Here is an 18,266-nt window from a genome sequence, read left to right on the forward strand (position 1 = left end):
CCTGAGCTGTCAGAGGCAGAAAATAGACCATCACTGACAGACATGTGGTCCTGTTCAGAGGCCATGTTGCTCCTGAACTGGAAGTAGAGTTTAGATTTCCAACACAAACCAAATGATCAGAAACTCAGCTCTGTAGCCAGAGTTTTGGGTTTGCCACATCAGATTGTGCACCACCATCTCCTTGGTTTGACACCAGACTGAGTGCTGTTCTCCCATTTGTTGTCATGGCAACAGGAGAAAGCAGCAAGTTAGTGCCTGTGCTAACCTAGTTATAACAGGACATTGAGCTGGTTTGGATATAAATGCTGAGTTTAACAGAATTAAAAGAGATCAGGAAATGTCCTGAAATCTGTGTTTCAGTTGTCTTACTTTGTGCCTGAGGGTCCAGCTTCATCACTGAGGTCTGGAGGTTTTCCTTTGGACCAGTCACTCGTCAGAGACAGACAGTCGGATGTTGGAGACTCTGCTCTCTGTCTGTGGTGCTGACCTCTGCAAACACAAACATGCTGTTATTCATATACATTCATTCATTGATATTTCTGCTTTCCTTTCCAACTGCATTCATTTAACTTTGTGTTAAGGCTCCTGTTTATTTACTCTGACATTTCATCTTTGATTTGTTTTATTCATTTAATCCTTCATTCATATATTTATTCTACTCCGGCTTCCTCCCACTGTCCAAAAACATGCATGTTAAAGGATAAGACCGGTTTTTTGACATTGGGCCCTTGATTTCACATTATAACATGATGTTCTACTCACCCCTGCTTGTTGTTGGTAATTTGGAGCTGTTCCGAAGATATTCGAGAGGCGTCTGGCTGCTCTCTTGAGATATTCGGCCATGAAACGGTTTCCTATGGGCAAGCTTATACAGGCACAAACTATGCTGTTTATCATTTATTAATTACTCTACACTAGCACTGATAACGAGGAGGTGCGTCGCTTACTTAAAAAAATCCGGGTTACTATAATTTAGATTTTTTTGTCGTAAAGTGGGTGTTACTGACGTCCTCGTGGTGCTACTGCCACAGACAGCCCACAGACCTGCTGCCTATTTATTCATTCGGCTAAAATTCAAAATTAGTAACCCGGATTTTTTTAAGTAAGCGACGCACCTCCACGTTATCAGAGCTAGTGTACAGTAATTAATAAATTATAAACAGCAGAGTTTGTGCCTGTATAAGCTTGCCCATAGGAAACCGTTTCATGGCCGAATATCTCAAGAGAGCAGCCAGACGCCTCGCGAATATCTTCGGAACAGCTCCAAATGACCAACAACAAGCAGGGGTGAGTAGAACATCATGTTATAATGTGAAATCAAGGGCCCAATGTCAAAAAACCGGTCTTATCCTTTAAGTTAATTGGTTTCTCTAAAATCGTCCTAATGCTGCGTGTACACCGAGGGCGACCTACGCTGCCTGGTAGCGGAGGTAGCTGGAGAAGCTTCGCTTGAGAATTCCCTTTGGTAGCTTTGTTTGCTTTGGTAGCTTTGGTAGCTTTGGTAGCTTTGTTCGCTCGTGACGTCACATTTAGAATGTTCCATTTTTAAAGGCCCCGCGGCTGTGCAGCACCCCCGCTCTTTTGAGAAGAACACCATCTTGCTTCAAACAAAAGACTTTAACAACCGGCTCTTCACTTCGGAAGACGAGCATAGTGTCAAGACCGGATAGTTTGTTTTGGAAAAGCAAGAGTCTAATATGAAGTATTACTACCACCTGGTGGAGGCACTTAACACGTTAAAAACACCATCAGCATTAACCAAACGCTGTTCTTTACTCATCGTACATACACATACTATATCATTTTCAGCAAGCATGCCGGGCTGTACTTGGATTTTTGAGATCTATAGCAAATTCACATCAGTAACATTCAACAACATACACGTGCACGTTCTACATTAAAATTAATTAAATAAATAAGTAGGAACTTGGAACCAAAGTTTACACGTCTGTTTCCGCGAACCCCGCGGATTGTCAGACCCCTACAATCTGTGGATCGTCATTGGTTTTCGCCGAACCGCGTCATAGCTCATTACCATAATATTAGCTTGAGTTTAATCGCTGGAATCCGCTCTGCTCGCCCAGTTCGCTCACCCTCCATAGAGAAATAATGATTTCTGGTGCTCAGTTAGCGTAGATCGCTCTTGGTGTACACAAGGCATTAGGAGTGAGTGTGAGCGTGTATGGTTGTTGGTCTCCTTTGTCTCTGTGTGGCCCTGTGATGGACTGGAGGGATGTCCAGGGTGAACCCCGCCTCTCACCCATTGACCGCGGGGATAGGCTCCAGCCCCCCCGCGACCCGACCGACGGATTCAACGGTATAGAAAATGGATGGATGGATATATTTATTCTGAAATCACTGAATTAATTTGTCCTTTATCCATTTATTTATTAATGTTTTCTCTTTTTTGTAAGAAAGACATCATGAACATATGTCCTGAAATCTCTGTTTCAGTTGTCTTACTTTGTGCCTGAGGGTCCAGCTTCATCACTGAGGTCTGGAGGTTTTCCTTTGGACCGGTCACTCTTCACAGACAGACAGTCGGATGTTGGAGACTCTGCTCTCCGTCTGTGGCGCTGACCTCTGCAAACACAAACATGGTTTTATTCATATGCATTCATTCATATATTGATATTTCTGCTTTCCTTTCCAACCGCATTCATTTAACTTTGTGTATAGACGCCTATTTATTTACTCTGACATTTCATCTTTGATTTGTTTTATTAATTTAATCCTTCATTCATATATTTATTCTACTCCGGCTTCCTCCCACCGTCCAAAAACATGCATGTTAAGTTAATTGGTGTCTCTAAAATTGTCCTAATGCTGCGTGTACACCGAGGGCGACCTACGCTGCCTGGTAGCGGAGGTAGCTGGAGAAGCTTCGCTTGAGAATTCGCTTTGGTAGCTTTGGTAGCTTTGGTAGCTTTGGTAGCTTTGTTCGCTCGTGACGTCACATTTAGAATGTTCCATTTTTAAAGGCCCCGCGGCTGTGCAGCACCCCCGCTCTTTTGAGAGGAACACCATCTTGCTTCAAACAAAAGACTTTAACAACCGGCTCTTCACTTCGGAAGACGAGCATAGTGTCAAGACCGGATAGTTTGTCTTGGAAAAGCGAGAGTCTAAAGTATTACTACCACCTGGTGGAGGCACTTAACACGTTAAAAACACCATCAGCATTAACCAAACGTTGTTCTTTACTCATCGTACATACACATACTATATCATTTTCAGCAAGCATGCCGGGCTGTACTTGGATTTTTGAGATCTATAGCAAATTCACATCAGTAACATTGAGCAACATACACGTGCATCAGCCGCGGCTATTCAGAGAAATCAAGGGAAGCTGGACAGCCTCTCCCATTCTCTGGCGAAATTGCTACATCTTCAATGTTAAATTGACGATAAAACAGTTATTCACAAAACACAAGATATGCCCAATACTGCATTTACTTTCATAACTACAACATGTTGTCCTGTAGCTTACAGTTTTTCTCAGTCGCTTTTGGGCAATTCTCAGATCAGAGTTGCAATTCTCAAAACTACGTGTTCAATTGTCACATCATTGTGTCACTTGTGCACATCAAAAAAGCAGTTTCTCATTTCTTTCAGCAAGTTGCCAATGCTTTGGCACATCCATGCGCATGATTATGTACAATTCTCTGCTGTTTCCTACATTATCAATTGCTTTTGTCATGTTGATCAAAATGTATTGCACAGGTCTCTGTTGAATAGTCTCACCCCCCACAACATTAAGGCATTAGTTCATCGTATAAATGGTTTAACAAGTTGTCATAATATGTCAAGCATATTTCTATACATGTCCATTGGACTTTTGTTCAAAATCTGTCCTGAATTGGTAAATTGCTCCCAGGTGAATGTTGACTTTCTCTAACGACCAATCAACTGACAAATATATATATAGCTGGAGCACAACACAATGTTTCAATGTCTGACAATGGAAAGAATTAGACGGGGCCAACAGCCACAGGGAAGAGGAAGAGGAAGAGGAAGAGGAAGAGGAAGAGGAAGAGGAAGAGGAAGAGGAAGAGGAAGAGGTGTGAGGTTGCGTGGCGGAGGAGTTGGGAGGCAGAACAGAGGAAGAGGCAGAAGAGGGCGAGGACATATGCACGTTCCAGATGAGATCAGAGCCACCCTTGTGGACCATGTTCTCAATCATGGACTTACAATGGCAGAGGCTGGTCGAAGGGTGCAGCCAAATGTTGGCAGAACTGTGTCCTCAATCGTTCAGACTTTTCGTCGAGAGAACAGGTATGTAATCCAACAATAGGCACTGTTCTGTAATGCTTCATACAATGTAACAATATTTCACATTACAATATAAGTAAGTATCCTTCATACAGTGACATTTTATCTTACTCAATTTTGTGTTTTGCATTGCTATATTGTTTCCACATAGGACTGGAAGACAACTTCACAGGGGTGGCAGAGGGCCCCTATTCACACCTGAACAGGAGGCCATTTGCACCATGGTTATAGAGAACAATGCCTTAAGACTTAGGGAGATACAGAGTGCCATTATAGAGAACAACAACATCTTTGCAAACATCCAAACAGTCAGCATCTCAACAATTGACAGGGTACTGAAAAGACACCAAATGCACATGAAACAGCTGTACACTGTTCCCTTTGAAAGAAATGAAGAAAGAGTGAAGGAGCTGCGCTACCATTATGTACAGGTAAAACCTGTATGAGCATACAGTAGTTTACTTCCCAGTAAACAGTACAACATTGCATAGTGATATACAGTACAGTAAATGTGACCTTTACACATTTGCTATGGCTGTAGAAAAGAAGATGCAATGTGTGCTGTATACATTTGATGTAACCTTATCAAAATGAAAATGCATGTAACTCATAAAACTAATTTTGTGTATTCTGGATATAGCGTATAATGGAACTGGAAGCAAGCGAGCCACCACACAGCTTCATCTACATGGATGAGGCTGGCTTCAACCTCACAAAACGCAGAAGGCGGGGGCGAAATATCATCGGGCACAGAGCGACAGTTGATGTGCCAGGCCAACGGGGCGGGAACATAACAATGGGTGCTGCCATCTCAGAAAATGGTGTGCTAACGCATATTCCCCTTATTGGTCCATATAACACAGAGCGTCTAGTCACCTTTTTAGACACTCTTTACAGGGATCTCATTCCTGAACATGAGAGAGGTCAGATTGGAGATGACTTGCCAAAGCATGTGGTAATTTGTGACAATGTCAGCTTCCATCGCTCAAACATCGTCAGGCAATGGTTTGCAGCTCACAATAGGACGCTGATGGAGTTCCTCCCACCCTACTCCCCATTCCTTAACCCTATTGAAGAGTTTTTCTCTGCGTGGCGTTGGAAAGTGTATGATCGCCAGCCACATACACAAATTACCCTTCTGGCTGCCATGGATGCGGCGTGTGAGGACATCACAGCAGAGGCTGGATAAGACACTAAAGAAGATTCTTTCCACGCTGCATCGCAAGAGATAATATTCAATGTGACGTGGATGAGAATGTGTCCCAACAGACAGGAACGTCAACAGGTCTAGGAAGACTGTCTGCACTGTAATTCCTACAGCACTGTATGTACAGTTTTCCCTTACTAGATTGTAGTTTCAGATTTCTACTTTTTCTTTGTGCTATGCAGTGCTGTCTTTTCTTTTTCGTACAAATTACAAACAGTAAAAGGGTAATTGTGAATCTTGTCTCTTGTAATCAATCTCACACATACACTGAGGTGTAAATTACAATAATTGTCATCAAAACCTAGCCATAGTTTACATCAGAACATTCCTCCAGAGTACACTGTTATATTGACAACATGACTAAGCAATTTGTCTTATCCGTACACAATGCCACAAGGACTTGACATTCTGATGGCACTGACATGTTCAGACACAAATATTTAGTTTTGAAAGATGAACTAAGGATTTTGAGCAAGAGAGTGGCTTTTGCAGGTCATCCATGGTGTTTTGCTATTTGTCCAAATAGTTTTGAGAAATGGCGTACTGTTTTGCAAATGGTGAGGATGATTCGAGAATTGTACCAAAGCGACTGAGAAACTGTAATGAAGTGATTTGTTCTGAAATCGGCGCCGTTCACTGAGGAAATCATGTTGAAGCCGCCACTAACAGCCAGGCTTCCGAGCCGTTCAGGAGGGGGCGGGAGAGTCACGTTTTCTTCTACAATTCTAGGTCGTCATTGGCTTAATCGACAAAAACTCATCACTTCCAAGGCTGCTCTGCGTCTCTGGGGGTAGATTAGACGTGGGCATGTCAATATGAGGGGCTGTGTCGTGATGATTGGAGTTAGTGTTTGTCCAGCATGAGATATGTTGCGGCAGTCGAATTTATAAGCGGTTAGAAGCACGCTGGAACTTCAGTCCCAAAGCGGATACGAAAGAGACTGGTTGTCTGTGAAAGTGCTGTAATACTTTTAATTGTTTCTTTCCAGAATTCATGCTGCCCATTCACAAATCTTACCTTCTTTAAGAATACTTACCACCACCATCAGACTCTAAGTATTCATTATGACAGGGAAAAATGCTCCACAGATTCTGATCCAGCCACAGATCCAGCCATTTACAGGCCATATGCCCCTTTTCCATCGAACATTTTTGTACCAACACAGCTCTACACGGTCCCACTCTACCCTGATTGGGAGCTTTTCCACCGCGGGTTGAAGGTGGGACCCGTTACAATTTTTAGCCCCGGCTAGTACCTGCTTCAGAGATGGGTTTAGTCGGTGCTAAAACGTCACGTGATCAGTGCTGTCCACTGATTGGTCAGGTGAAATTACGTCATACACGCAACGAAGCTCAGGGAGCTTTAAATAATCACCCGCCGTATGAAAACACACCTGCGAGAGCAACAGATAATAAACAGAATTGTGAAGATGGAAGACTGGAGAAGGAAAGCCAACCCATGGACGACGAGCAAGGTGCAGACCTTTCTGTGTGTGGTGGCCGAGGACCGCGTACAGAAGGAACTGGACGGAGCAACACGAAATGAGAAGGTGTTCCAGGAACAAGAGCAGGTAAAGGACCACAACAGCCGGAGTGGGTCAAACCGAAAGACATGGAAGTGGTTTGACCAGATGGACGGCATTTACGGTCACCGCCCGGCGAACGGCGTGGATACGGCGACGTCTTTGTCGGAGGCGATGGAAAATGGTAAGTGTTGTTCTTATCCCCTTGGTGCAACGCTTATATCTTAACAAATGCATGTTTTATATCGTAACAAAAACATGTTTAGTCTTTAACTTGTGTAAAACGTTACACAGGTGTCTCATGTAACTTGTTCTGAGTGAGCTAGCAAACAACGCTGTTTTGGAAGGCTAGCGCAGTGTCTCACCTATGCGGTTACGTGTATGCGTTTCGTATGTTCACACTTTTTTTCCCCTCAAGACTCGGTTTGTGCAACCGATGAGTGTTCGGTTGCTGAGGTCAGCGAAGATCCTCCAATCCCGCAAGCTTCAGAACCGCATTGGCATCGCAATCTGCATTCCACAGGCACCAACACTCCTGCTGTTTACTTTTGTGCTGTCTTTTTTATTAAAGAGCTTGGTTTAACTAAACAATATGAATTGTCAACCGCATTACACATTACACTCTAGGGGTGGAACGGTACAAAAAACTCACGGTTCGGTACGTACCTCGGTTTGGACCTTACGGTTCGGTACATTTTCGGTACAGTGCCGAAGGAGGCGTGTAGCGAGGTTCGAGCACATGTAATAGATATCTGAATCCTGCCTCTTCTACAGTGGAATATGGGCGCATAGCAGATGCTTCGGTTTTTTTTTTGCTCTGCATGTATTCGTATCCAGGGGTTGTTGTAATACATTTGGGAGACGTAATTGGTCGGGTCTTTTCATGGTTTATATAGAACACACCTGACGGAGGTGTGTGGTGGTCGGTAGCTGCGCCCCATGTCATGCTATCACGGCTGAAATGTTTCATCATATCACACAGACAGAACCGGCGGGTGTTTAATAAGTTAATTTACACGTTGTCTCCTTTGTCTGCGGCGCTCTGCTCTCCTTTCTTCCTTCATGAAACGAAGAAGTATCGCCTGCGCTTGATCCTGACTCTCTGTGTGCTCTTCCAGCCTCGATGTTAGACGCCTGATGTGATCGTCCATGATTAATATCACCATCATGCAGACCATGAACACGGTGGCCTCCCCGCTCTCCATATTAGCTTCTTTGTGGTGTTTTTTCTTTTCTCGGGTTTTGTTTTGTTTTGTTGTTGAATGTGGCGCTAAACGGCTAACGTAACACGTCACTGACGCAGACGGCTGCGCGCGGCGCATCAGTCCCGACTCATGTGCAATGCAGACTGAAACAGCTCCGCTGGGGAAGGACAGTTATCAGAACGAAATTCGAGTAGGACAGTTCTGATAACTGCGTTCTTATAACTACTCTGTCCGAAAGCGTATATCTCTACGGACCAATCAGAGATTGCATGTGGCAGTGTTGAAATGGGTCCTGAAGGAAACTCTTGCAAAATAACAGTTCCGCGTTCAGATCAATATTTAACTTCCGTACCGTGTGTATTCTGCGTGGGAATGCGCGTACCGAACCGTGACACCCGTACCGTGACGGTTCGGCACGAATACATATACCTAGCGGCCCTATTACACTCCATCGTTGTGTTTACTTTTGACTAAAGTCACCTGAAACCGACGTCACGTTAGTGGTGAACGGGCCGACTCCGCCCACTTCCAGGTCACGGTTTGGGTGGAAAGGGTTAAAATTAACATTACATTAAAATTAATTAAATAAATAAGTAGGAACTAGGAACCAAAGTTTACGCGTCTCTTTCCGCGAACCACGCGGATTGTCGGACCCCTACAATCTGTGGATCATCATTGGTTTTCACCGAACCGCGTCATAGCTCATTACCATAATATTAGCTTGAGTTTAATAGCTGGAATCCGCTCTGCTCGCCCAGTTCGCTCACCCTCCATAGAGAAATAATGATTTCCGGCGCTCAGTTAGCGTAGGCCGCTCTTGGTGTACACAAGGCATTAGGAATGAGTGTGAGCCTGTATGGTTGTTGGTCTCCTTTGTCTCTGTGTGGCCCTGTGATGGACTGGCGGCCTGTCCAGGGTGAACCCCGCCTCTCGCCCATTGACCGCTGGGATAGGCTCCAGCCCCCCCGCGACCCGACCGACGGATTCAACGGTATAGAAAATGGATGGATGGATATATTTATTCTGAAATCACTGAATTAATTTGTCCTTTATCCATTTAAAACGCTGCAGCCCGAGTTTTAACCAGAACAAAGAGATCACATCACATCCCAGTTCTCAAGTCTTTACATCGGCTCCCGGTCAGATACAGAATAGATTTTAAAGTTCTGCTGCTCGTCTACAAATCACAGAATGGTTTAGGTCCAGAATACATGAATGACATGCTGGTAGAGTATAAACCCAGCAGAGCTCTGAGATCTGCTGACTCAGGTCAGATAGTGGAGGCCAGAGTTCAAACTAGACACGGTGAAGCAGCTTTTAGCTGTTATGCTGCACACAACTGGAACAAACTACCAGCAGAACTGAAATCAGCCCCAACTGTAAGCACTTTTAAATCCAGGTTGAAAACATTTCTCTTTCGGTGTGCTTATGATTGAGTTTATATATATTTTTACCCCTCTTCTTTGATTGCTTTACTTTTTATTCTATTTTTTTTTCTCTTTAAATTGCATATTTTTATGCTGTTCTTTTAAATGCCTTATCTTTATGTAAAGCACATTGAGTTGCCTGTGGTATGAAATGCGCTATATAAATATAGATGCCTTGCCTTGCCTTATCTCTTCCTTTATTTATTCATTTTTCCTCTTTTTTGTAAGAAAGACATCATGAAAAGTCCTGAAATCTCTGTTTCAGTTGTCTTACTTTGTGTCTGAGGGTCCAGCTTCATCGCTGAGGTCTGGAGGTTTTCCTATGGACCGGTCACTCTTCACAGACAGACAGTCGGATGTTGGAGACTCTGCTCTCTGTCTGTGGCGCTGACCTCTGCAAACACAAACATGCTGTTATTCATATGCACATACACAGAAAAATATTCACTTCACTTACAGAATGATCCAATAAAATGGCCGCCGGTGTGTTAAGGGTGAGAGTCTCTGTCCAGCAGACTGGAGTCAAAGAGAGACTCCTCATTAGCATCTTTATCAGAGACGTGTCAGCCACAGTGAATGTTTCTGAGCCTAAAACAGGGATTGATTCCTCTAAAGCGTGTTCCTGTTTAGATTAAAAACCAACGTTTAATCAGAATAATCTCTGAAATATAACAGATTTCCCTGCCTTTTCCTACACCTGTACGTTATATGAGTGTGCAGGGTATCAAATTCCTGAAGCTAAATCAGCTGATGTCTGTGTGTTCATATTCACATCCACATACATCTTAGAAAGGGTTTTAAGTTAAAAACTAACTTCGCTCCTCACCCTCCCTTTCCCCCTCCTCCCCTCAACTGAAATTCACTGAGCAGATGATGGAGCGGGTCAACGCTGGGCTCAGATCTACCCCCCAGCCCAATCCCTTTTTGTCCCCCATAAACCCCCCACCAGAGCGGCCAAAAGTTCGCCACTGAGCCCCTCCCCTAGCAGAGCAGCCGAAGCAACGGCGCCCAGCCCCGCCCCCTCCTGTCCCTCCACGCCGCCATCATGTTCTGTTGCCGCAGTCTGATGTGTGATGTGTAGAGGGTCCGGGCAGCTTTATCAGCGAGGCCAGAGTGAGCAGGAGAGGAGGAGGGGTGGCAGTCTTATTTCATGAATCATTTAAATGGAAGCAGTTATCTCCTGGAACTTTTCAGTCCTCTGAATATGTGGCTGTACAGCTGAAGGCCTCAACCAGAGTCCTGTTTCTGAATGTTTACAGGCCCCCCAAATACTGGGCAGACTTTTTTGATGACCTCAATGAACTGCTCTCTATGATCTGTGTTGACTTTGACTGTAATTATTGTTGGTGAGTTTAACATCCATGTGGACAACCCTCAGGACAAAGGGACTAAAGACCTGAGGAACACTCTGGAACACTTTGGGCTGACTCAGCATGTAACAGAGGCCACGCACAATAGGGGCCACACTCTAGACTTACTGATCTCTGAGGGTCTGAGCATTTCAAAGGTTACTGTGTCTGATGTGGGCCTGTCGGATCATTCCTGCGTTTTCTTTGACAGTACGATTTCACTGCACACAAATGTCTCAGCAGCAGTGATCTCAAAACGGTGTATAACTGAAAACAGTAGTGAGATCTTTAACCAGGTCTTCTCTTTAACACCTGCTGTTCAGGGGTTCAGTCAATGAGCTCGTCAGTAGCTTCAATGCTAAAATGTAAATGTTATGGATGCTTATTGCTCCCATTAAGGTGAAGGTTATCTCTGGAAGGAAGAAGTCTCCATGGCCAAATTCCACAGTGGTGAAAAATGGGAAATGAGAGTGTCGGAAAGCTGAGCGCAGATGGAGAAAAACAAATCTCCAGGTTCATTATAATATCTATAAAGAGAAACTTCACTCTTATAATTTACAACTAAGGAATGCAAGAAAGTCCTACTTCTCTGACATCACCAAAAACAGTCCTAATGCTCGGGCCTTATTGGCTACAGCTGACAGGCTAACAAACCCTCCTGTGTTAGAGGCAACTGAACTTCATTCCACCATGGCCTGCAATGACTTTGCCAAATTCTTCACAGAGACAAAATCCAAAATATTAGACAAGCAGTTGGTGCATCAGCAGCAGGTTCAGCATATGTACCGTCTCCACCGAAAACCCGTTTAAACACCATGACACAGTTCCAACCCATTAACAGCAAAGACTTGGAGGACATCTTACGTCAGCTGAACTCCTCCTCTTGCTGTTTAGACATCCTGCCAACAGCTTTTTTCAAAAGAAACGATGTAAACGATTACAGGTCAACACAGAGCTTCAATCTATACCTAGAAACTACCAACCAGGCCTGAAATCTGGGTGTAGTGATGGACTCAGACCTAAATTTGGAAAAACACATTAAGGCAGTAACAAAGTGAGCCTACTATCACCTTAAGAATATATCAAGGTTAAAGGATCTGATGTGTCAGCAGGACCTGGAAAAACTAGTCCATGCATTCATCTTCAGTCAGCTTGATTACTGTAACAGCATCTTTACAGGTCGACCTAAAAAGTCAGTTAGACAAACTGCAGCTTATTCAGAACTCTGCTGCTCGAGTCCTCACTAAGACCAAAAAAGTGGACCCCATCAGTCCAGCTCTGAGGTCTTTACACCGGCTGCCTGTCCATCAGAGGATAGACTTTAAAGTTCTGATGCTGCTCTATAAAGCTCTGAATGGTCCAGGACCAGAATGCATCATTGACCTCCTGACCCAGTATGAACCTTCCAGACCCCTCAGCTCATCTGGATCCGGTCTTCTATCAGTTCCCAGAGTCAGAACCAGACATGGAGAAGCTGCATTCAGCTTCTATGCTCCACATGTCTGGAACAAACTCCCAGAAAGCCTCAGATCAGCTGAAACACTCAGTGTATTTAAGTCCAGGCTGAAGACACACCTATTTTCAGCTGCGTTTGAATAAAGCTCAAAACTTTATCACATTTTAACTACTGATTTTATATTGTTCTTATTTCTTTCTTTTTTGTTTAAAATTTAAATCATGCTTTTTTTATTTCTCTGATTTTATCTATTTTTTATTTTTATTTTTATTATTTTATTATTTCTTTTTAATGCCTTCTTGTGATTTTATATAGCTGTGAAGCACTTTGAATTGCATTGTGTATGAATTGTGCTCTATAAATAAAAAATAAATACATAAATAAATAAAAACTGCAGTCATTTAATGACTCAAAAGCATTTTAGAGGCTGGAAGACAGAGAAGCCCTCTGAGGGCGTATTCACACCAGGAAAGTCCGATAGTTCACTTGCTTTGGTCCGAACCTTTTTTTTTCATTTTGGTGCGGTTCGCTTTCAGACTGCACATTTCAGTAAACGGACCAAAATATGTCAACAAAGCCACGCGCCCTGAAGTCGTTCGGCTATTGGTCAGAATCGACACGCGCAACACAAAGTGCTCAGTTCAAAAGTGAATGTAGTCATCGACGCTTTCCGTGCCGTTATTGCTTTTAATATAATCAAAACTATATGTTTTTTCAATGTTTTGCTATTTTCACAACTGTGTAATTACTATGCTGCTGTACAAGTAATTTATCAACATGATATGTGGGCATCTGCCCAAACGTCCACAAGAGCACGGGTCTCCTCTTCGGCCCACGTTTGTCCCCTACTCCTTTTCGGTCTAGAAATATTATTTTCGGTCTTTCGTTAGCTTTACCACAGCCGGTCTAGTAATTAGAAGCTCTGTTCTGTTACCTAGCAGCAGACAAATGACGGATGCTCCCGAGGTACAAAAAAGCAAAAAGTCTGGGATTAGGTCCGGTCTGCTTTCACACCTCCAAAAGATCCGCACCAGGGTTCGTTTGATCCGGACCGAGTCCGACCTTTCAGCTCGGTCTCGGTCCGCTTGTTTGGTCCGGACCAGAGTTCGGTGGTTTGTATTCAGACCATCCCAAAAGGTCCGAACCAACAAAAATCTGGTCCGGACCAAACGAGGTAAGTGTGAATACGCCCTAACGTTTTCAATCTCTTTTCTGTTTGTTCTTTACTTGGTTCATTTAAAACAGGCAGAATTCAGTCTGACAGAATAAGTGTGAAACCTCCTCACGTGCTTTAATAAAATACACCATCACACACAGATCACATCTCCTCCTGCTGGCATTCTTTTTCCTTTTTGCCTTCTTTCCTTCCAGCTTTCACTGCAGCAGCTGCTGCTGACAGAATGATAGGTTGTGATTGGTCAGCTGATGCCACCTCCTCATGAACACGCTCATATTCAGAGTCAGAAAACCTGGGCTGATAACCAGCATCCTACTACAGCTCAACAACATCTCCGCTGTTAGGGTGAGTTAAGCTAGATCACCTAAAAATAAGGTTAAAGTCACTCTGAATATTTCCAACCTGCTTCACACCCTGTTTGGGTTGCCTGTATACGTTGCCATGGTGATATCCCAGATAAGAAGCTGCCCCCCCCCCCATGAGCAGTTCTCTTACTTTGTGTCTGATGGTTCTGGAGGTCTGGATGGGTTCCTGTTGGTAGAGCGACCGCTGGATGCTGCAGACTCTGCTCTGTCCTTCTTGATCCAGCTTCTGATGAGACGTCTCATAATCTGTAGAAATGATTCAGGAACAGAAAGGTTCTCAAAGTGCTGATCATAGCAACGCGTCCCCCAGCAGTGACGCAGCTTCAGCAGAGAAAATGGCCGCCAAAGGAAAGAAAATCTTTGCTGGAGGATGAAAGTTGTTGCCTTCTTCATCAGTCAGACCAACAGCTGCCTCACATCCAACACTCTGAACTAAGCAGTGAATCAGAAAGCTGAAACAATCTAAACTTGATGGTTTTACACCCGAGTTGGATCAGTTCTTTGTATCAGAGCCGTCCGATCAGCTTCGTTTCAACACCAGAAACAAGCTGCTGAGTTCTGCTTCTTCTTCCTCTGCAGTCCACAGAGAGGAAACCCACTCAGAGACTCTGACAGTGAAATAAGAAGAAGGTCGTTCACACTCACCTAATTCTGACTTCAGGTTTCTTCCTGCTGCTGTCCACTCAAAATGGAGCCTGAACTGTGTGCATCTGGTTCACCTCGGTCCCTTTTCCTTTACAGGAGATCAGGTGACCTCATATCAGGGTTTATGGTGCTCAAAGGTCAGCTTTTATCACCCAACCCAACACTGACACTCCCATTCATATCTCACATATTAATCTGTCCTCACACACAGCAACATCAGAGTTGGAGCTGCAGCAACATAAAGTCCAGCAGAGACTTTTCTTTCTCACTAACTCAGAGAGAAACAACAGCTGCTGCTGCAGCTTCATCCAGTCCTCATTCAAAGCGTCTCCGCTTCATCTCTGGCGGTCTGCTCTGACAGTCGGGGGTCACAACGAGGCGAGACAACATCTGCAGCCCTCCGGAGCTGCTTTTTCTCGGTGTAATCAGGACCTACAGTGCGTAAACTTGCTCCTCCCATCTTCCACTTCACATTTACATTCCATTATATCCACCTGGCCACTCGTGACACCACCACAGAGCAGAATGGAAGCGTTGCACTCACGTATTATACGCCCTGTAGGAACCTTCACAAAGTCCTCTGAACTTCTTCACCCCTGCAGGAGCGCTCGGACGAGAGCGCAGAGACGGTGTCATTGGCAGAGGATCTCGGTCGGTGGGTTACATCCCGCCATGGGCCTCAAACTGTCACTTTAATTTTATATCAATCTTCATTCCGACACTTTTTTCCTCCTATGGTCGGAATGACGGTACGTTTTATTTGTTATAAACATCTGGCCATTCCGACACTTCCTTTAATAGCCTATTAAAGACTTTTTACAGGAACTCCACAACCTCACAAACCAACTCTAATAATCTATCACCAAAATCCCTAAAACATTAATCATTTCAGTTACAGACATCAATGCCAGCGCTCCAGTTACACACCTGAAATCACTGACTAGTTCCAGCCAGAACATGTCAGCTGGTACAGAGGTGAGCATCATTAACATGCAGAGACTGAATAACTGAGATGTCAGAACCAACTTACTCCAACAAAAAGTTGGAATAAGTTGGTTCCTTCTATTCTAAGCTACTATTCTCTGGGGACTGCAGGTCAGGACAACTGAACCCTGAACCAGTGTCTGATTACAGCATTACTATCACCACCACTGTGGAGCCATCTCCTCCCCTGTCCTCCTCTAAAACGCTTATGATCAGACATCAGTGACAGCTCACCTGTGTCGGACGTCCTGGTGCTGCAAATAAAACCAATTTCATGTATTAGGCTGCCCAAAACCTATTATTATCAGTTTAAAACCAATAAGTGAACAGGGTTTGTCGCTCCTTTTTGTGTGGTAAACTATTTGAATATCATTCCTTTGCTTTTGGGGTTCTTTATACCTCAGTTCTATGAAACTTAATTAGGCTTTTAAAGACTGCTTCACATCTGCACACACGTCTTAAAACATGTAAAATGCATCAAAAGGAAGAAGGGACTCACCTGTTGAGTGACGCACATTTCCTGATATGGAAAGCCTTATCGGAATGGCGGGACGCTTGCATGGTGGAATGGCGGTTGCCCCCCCGGTGGGTGAACCACGTGCATTATACATGAGGACGGTTGATGAAATATGATGAAATGCGGACAGCCTCGGGATCCGTCTGATTCCTGCGTGGAACCAAACTGCTGAACAGCTTCTACAACACATTTCTTAGAAATCACAATGATGACATTAAATCAATTTTTACTAAATCGATGACATCAGACCATTTTGGCTTACACAGGGTTTCTACAGGTTTCTTCAAGTCAAATTTAAGTCTTTTTAAGACCTTTTTAAGACCATTTATAAAAAAATAATACCTATTTCACAGACCTACCGGCAAAAAAAAACTTTTTTTTTTTTTTAAAAATTTGTTCATTTATTTCTCAAACAAATGAAAGTGTGGACTGTGTAAAGCATTGATGAAACATTGCAGCATAGTAGTAGTAAACGCTACAACACCACAGCACAGACAACAAGTCAAACAGAGGTGTGAAAAATCAAAGAAAATTTCAGCAGACCACAAAAAAGTTTAACTGACACAGTTAAGTTGTTTTTTAACATTGGTTATGATAGCTAGCTACTTATTCCATGCTGGGAATATGGGGAGTAGAAAGAACTATAAATAATGAAAATCAACTAAAAAATTTGTCGTTTCGTTGAGGCTCTCATCGAACATAAGAACGGACGGTGATTTGTTTACCTTGGACACCAGTTCCTCTTTAATATACACAGCTAAACCAAACTTGGCTATGTACGTCGTTTTGTCGGGACCACAAGTAATTGTGGCAGCGGAATCGGGGAACATGCATTTAAACAACTCTGAAATACCTTTGTTTCCATTATATGAATGGTGTTTGGCGATTGTGTTAAGAGTCCAGAACACCTCTGCTTTCATGGTTGGTGTGGACCCAAAAGCTGTTTGCAGATCTACTCACAGTTAACGTGTCTGCTAGCTCATACATTAATAGCTAACTGGCTAGCGTTGGCCGGTTGAAACACCCCGGCGATGGAAGGAGTTTGATCCTTCGCTTTGATCCTTCGCTTTGATATTTTTCATGTGCTTGAAGGACTTGGCGTGAGACTCTACGACATTTCCCCATAATCCCAGCAAGAAATGGGAAGCAAGGAAACGCAAACAAATGTTGAAAAACAACATAACGGCGTAAGTTAAACTTTCTTGTTTTCTGCTGAGATTTGCCTTGATTTTTCACGCTTCTGCTTGGCTTGTTGCTGTGGTCTGTCAGTGCTGTAGCAATGTGATCGGACCCGGGGCGGAGCGGTAGCGGCAGCGTTGCGTTCTCAATGATTGGTTCCGCCACTCTTCATTTAGGCTACGTTATTTAGGCTTTTCAAAATAATAGTAGCCTAGTTGACAAATGAAACGTTCGAGGAGAATGCGATACGGAGAAGTTACTGCACAAATTTTAAGACCCAGATATCAAAATTCAAGACTTTTTTCAAGTCTTTTTAAGCTATTATTTCCAAATTCATAAATTCAATGCTTTTAAGACTTTTTAAGACCCCGCGGGAACCCTGTTATAGTGTAAAATAAATACGTTTTGTTTTCCCACTTCCTAAAAGAACTTATCACATTCAGTGGCCGAAACTTACGGATACTGTTCCAAGAAATGGTGCTTTGGTTTAAGCGCACAGTCTGGGAAAACCTCTTGAAACCTAATTCTGTGCTCAGAGATCTTAAAACCAAGATATGCGATGGAGTCCTCGGTATGAACAGGACTGACAACGAGATCAACAACGTCCTTCAGGTCTGTTAAGATCTGCCAAGCAGGCTCCTCACAGGGAACACTCTGCCCAATCAACAAAGGCAAAAATCTAATTAGACTCCAGCTCTCATGTGCATTTCCCCCAACAGTTTTTTTGAATGCAGAACTGAGAGCCACAGGATCAGGTCGATTTGTTTCGTCAGCCCACTTAAAGTTGAAAGAGGATATTACTTCATTCAATGTACACGATGTGAAATACTTTTTTTTTATTAACAAACTGAGGCAAAGTGCAAGTTAAAAGGGAACAATTCCTTCAAAAAGATCATGTACAATGTCTGGTGGAAACCCAGAGGTAACATCAAAATACACTGATTTCACACCATAATAACTGGGT

General features: G+C 43.5%; 1 protein-coding gene and 1 long non-coding RNA gene across 3 annotated transcripts in view; both read right to left on the reverse strand.

The window, feature by feature from the left end:
* LOC142388841 (protein NLRC3-like) overlaps positions 1–14,235 on the reverse strand; it is a 69,573-nt gene extending 55,338 nt beyond the window's left edge. Inside the window, exons 1-2 of the mRNA XM_075474411.1 lie at positions 14,108–14,235; positions 9,905–10,024 (exon numbers count right to left, since the gene is read on the reverse strand). Of these exons, the coding sequence (XP_075330526.1) occupies positions 9,905–10,024; positions 14,108–14,220 (233 nt within the window). The 5' untranslated portion in view covers positions 14,221–14,235. The remainder of the gene's footprint in view (positions 1–9,904; positions 10,025–14,107) is intronic.
* The window catches only part of LOC142388931 (uncharacterized), a 406,360-nt gene that overhangs the window by 359,329 nt on the left and 28,765 nt on the right, over positions 1–18,266 (reverse strand). The gene's annotated exons all lie outside the window — the stretch shown is intronic.

This window comes from Odontesthes bonariensis, chromosome 2, assembly GCF_027942865.1.
Source record: "Odontesthes bonariensis isolate fOdoBon6 chromosome 2, fOdoBon6.hap1, whole genome shotgun sequence".
NCBI lineage: Eukaryota > Metazoa > Chordata > Actinopteri > Atheriniformes > Atherinopsidae > Odontesthes > Odontesthes bonariensis.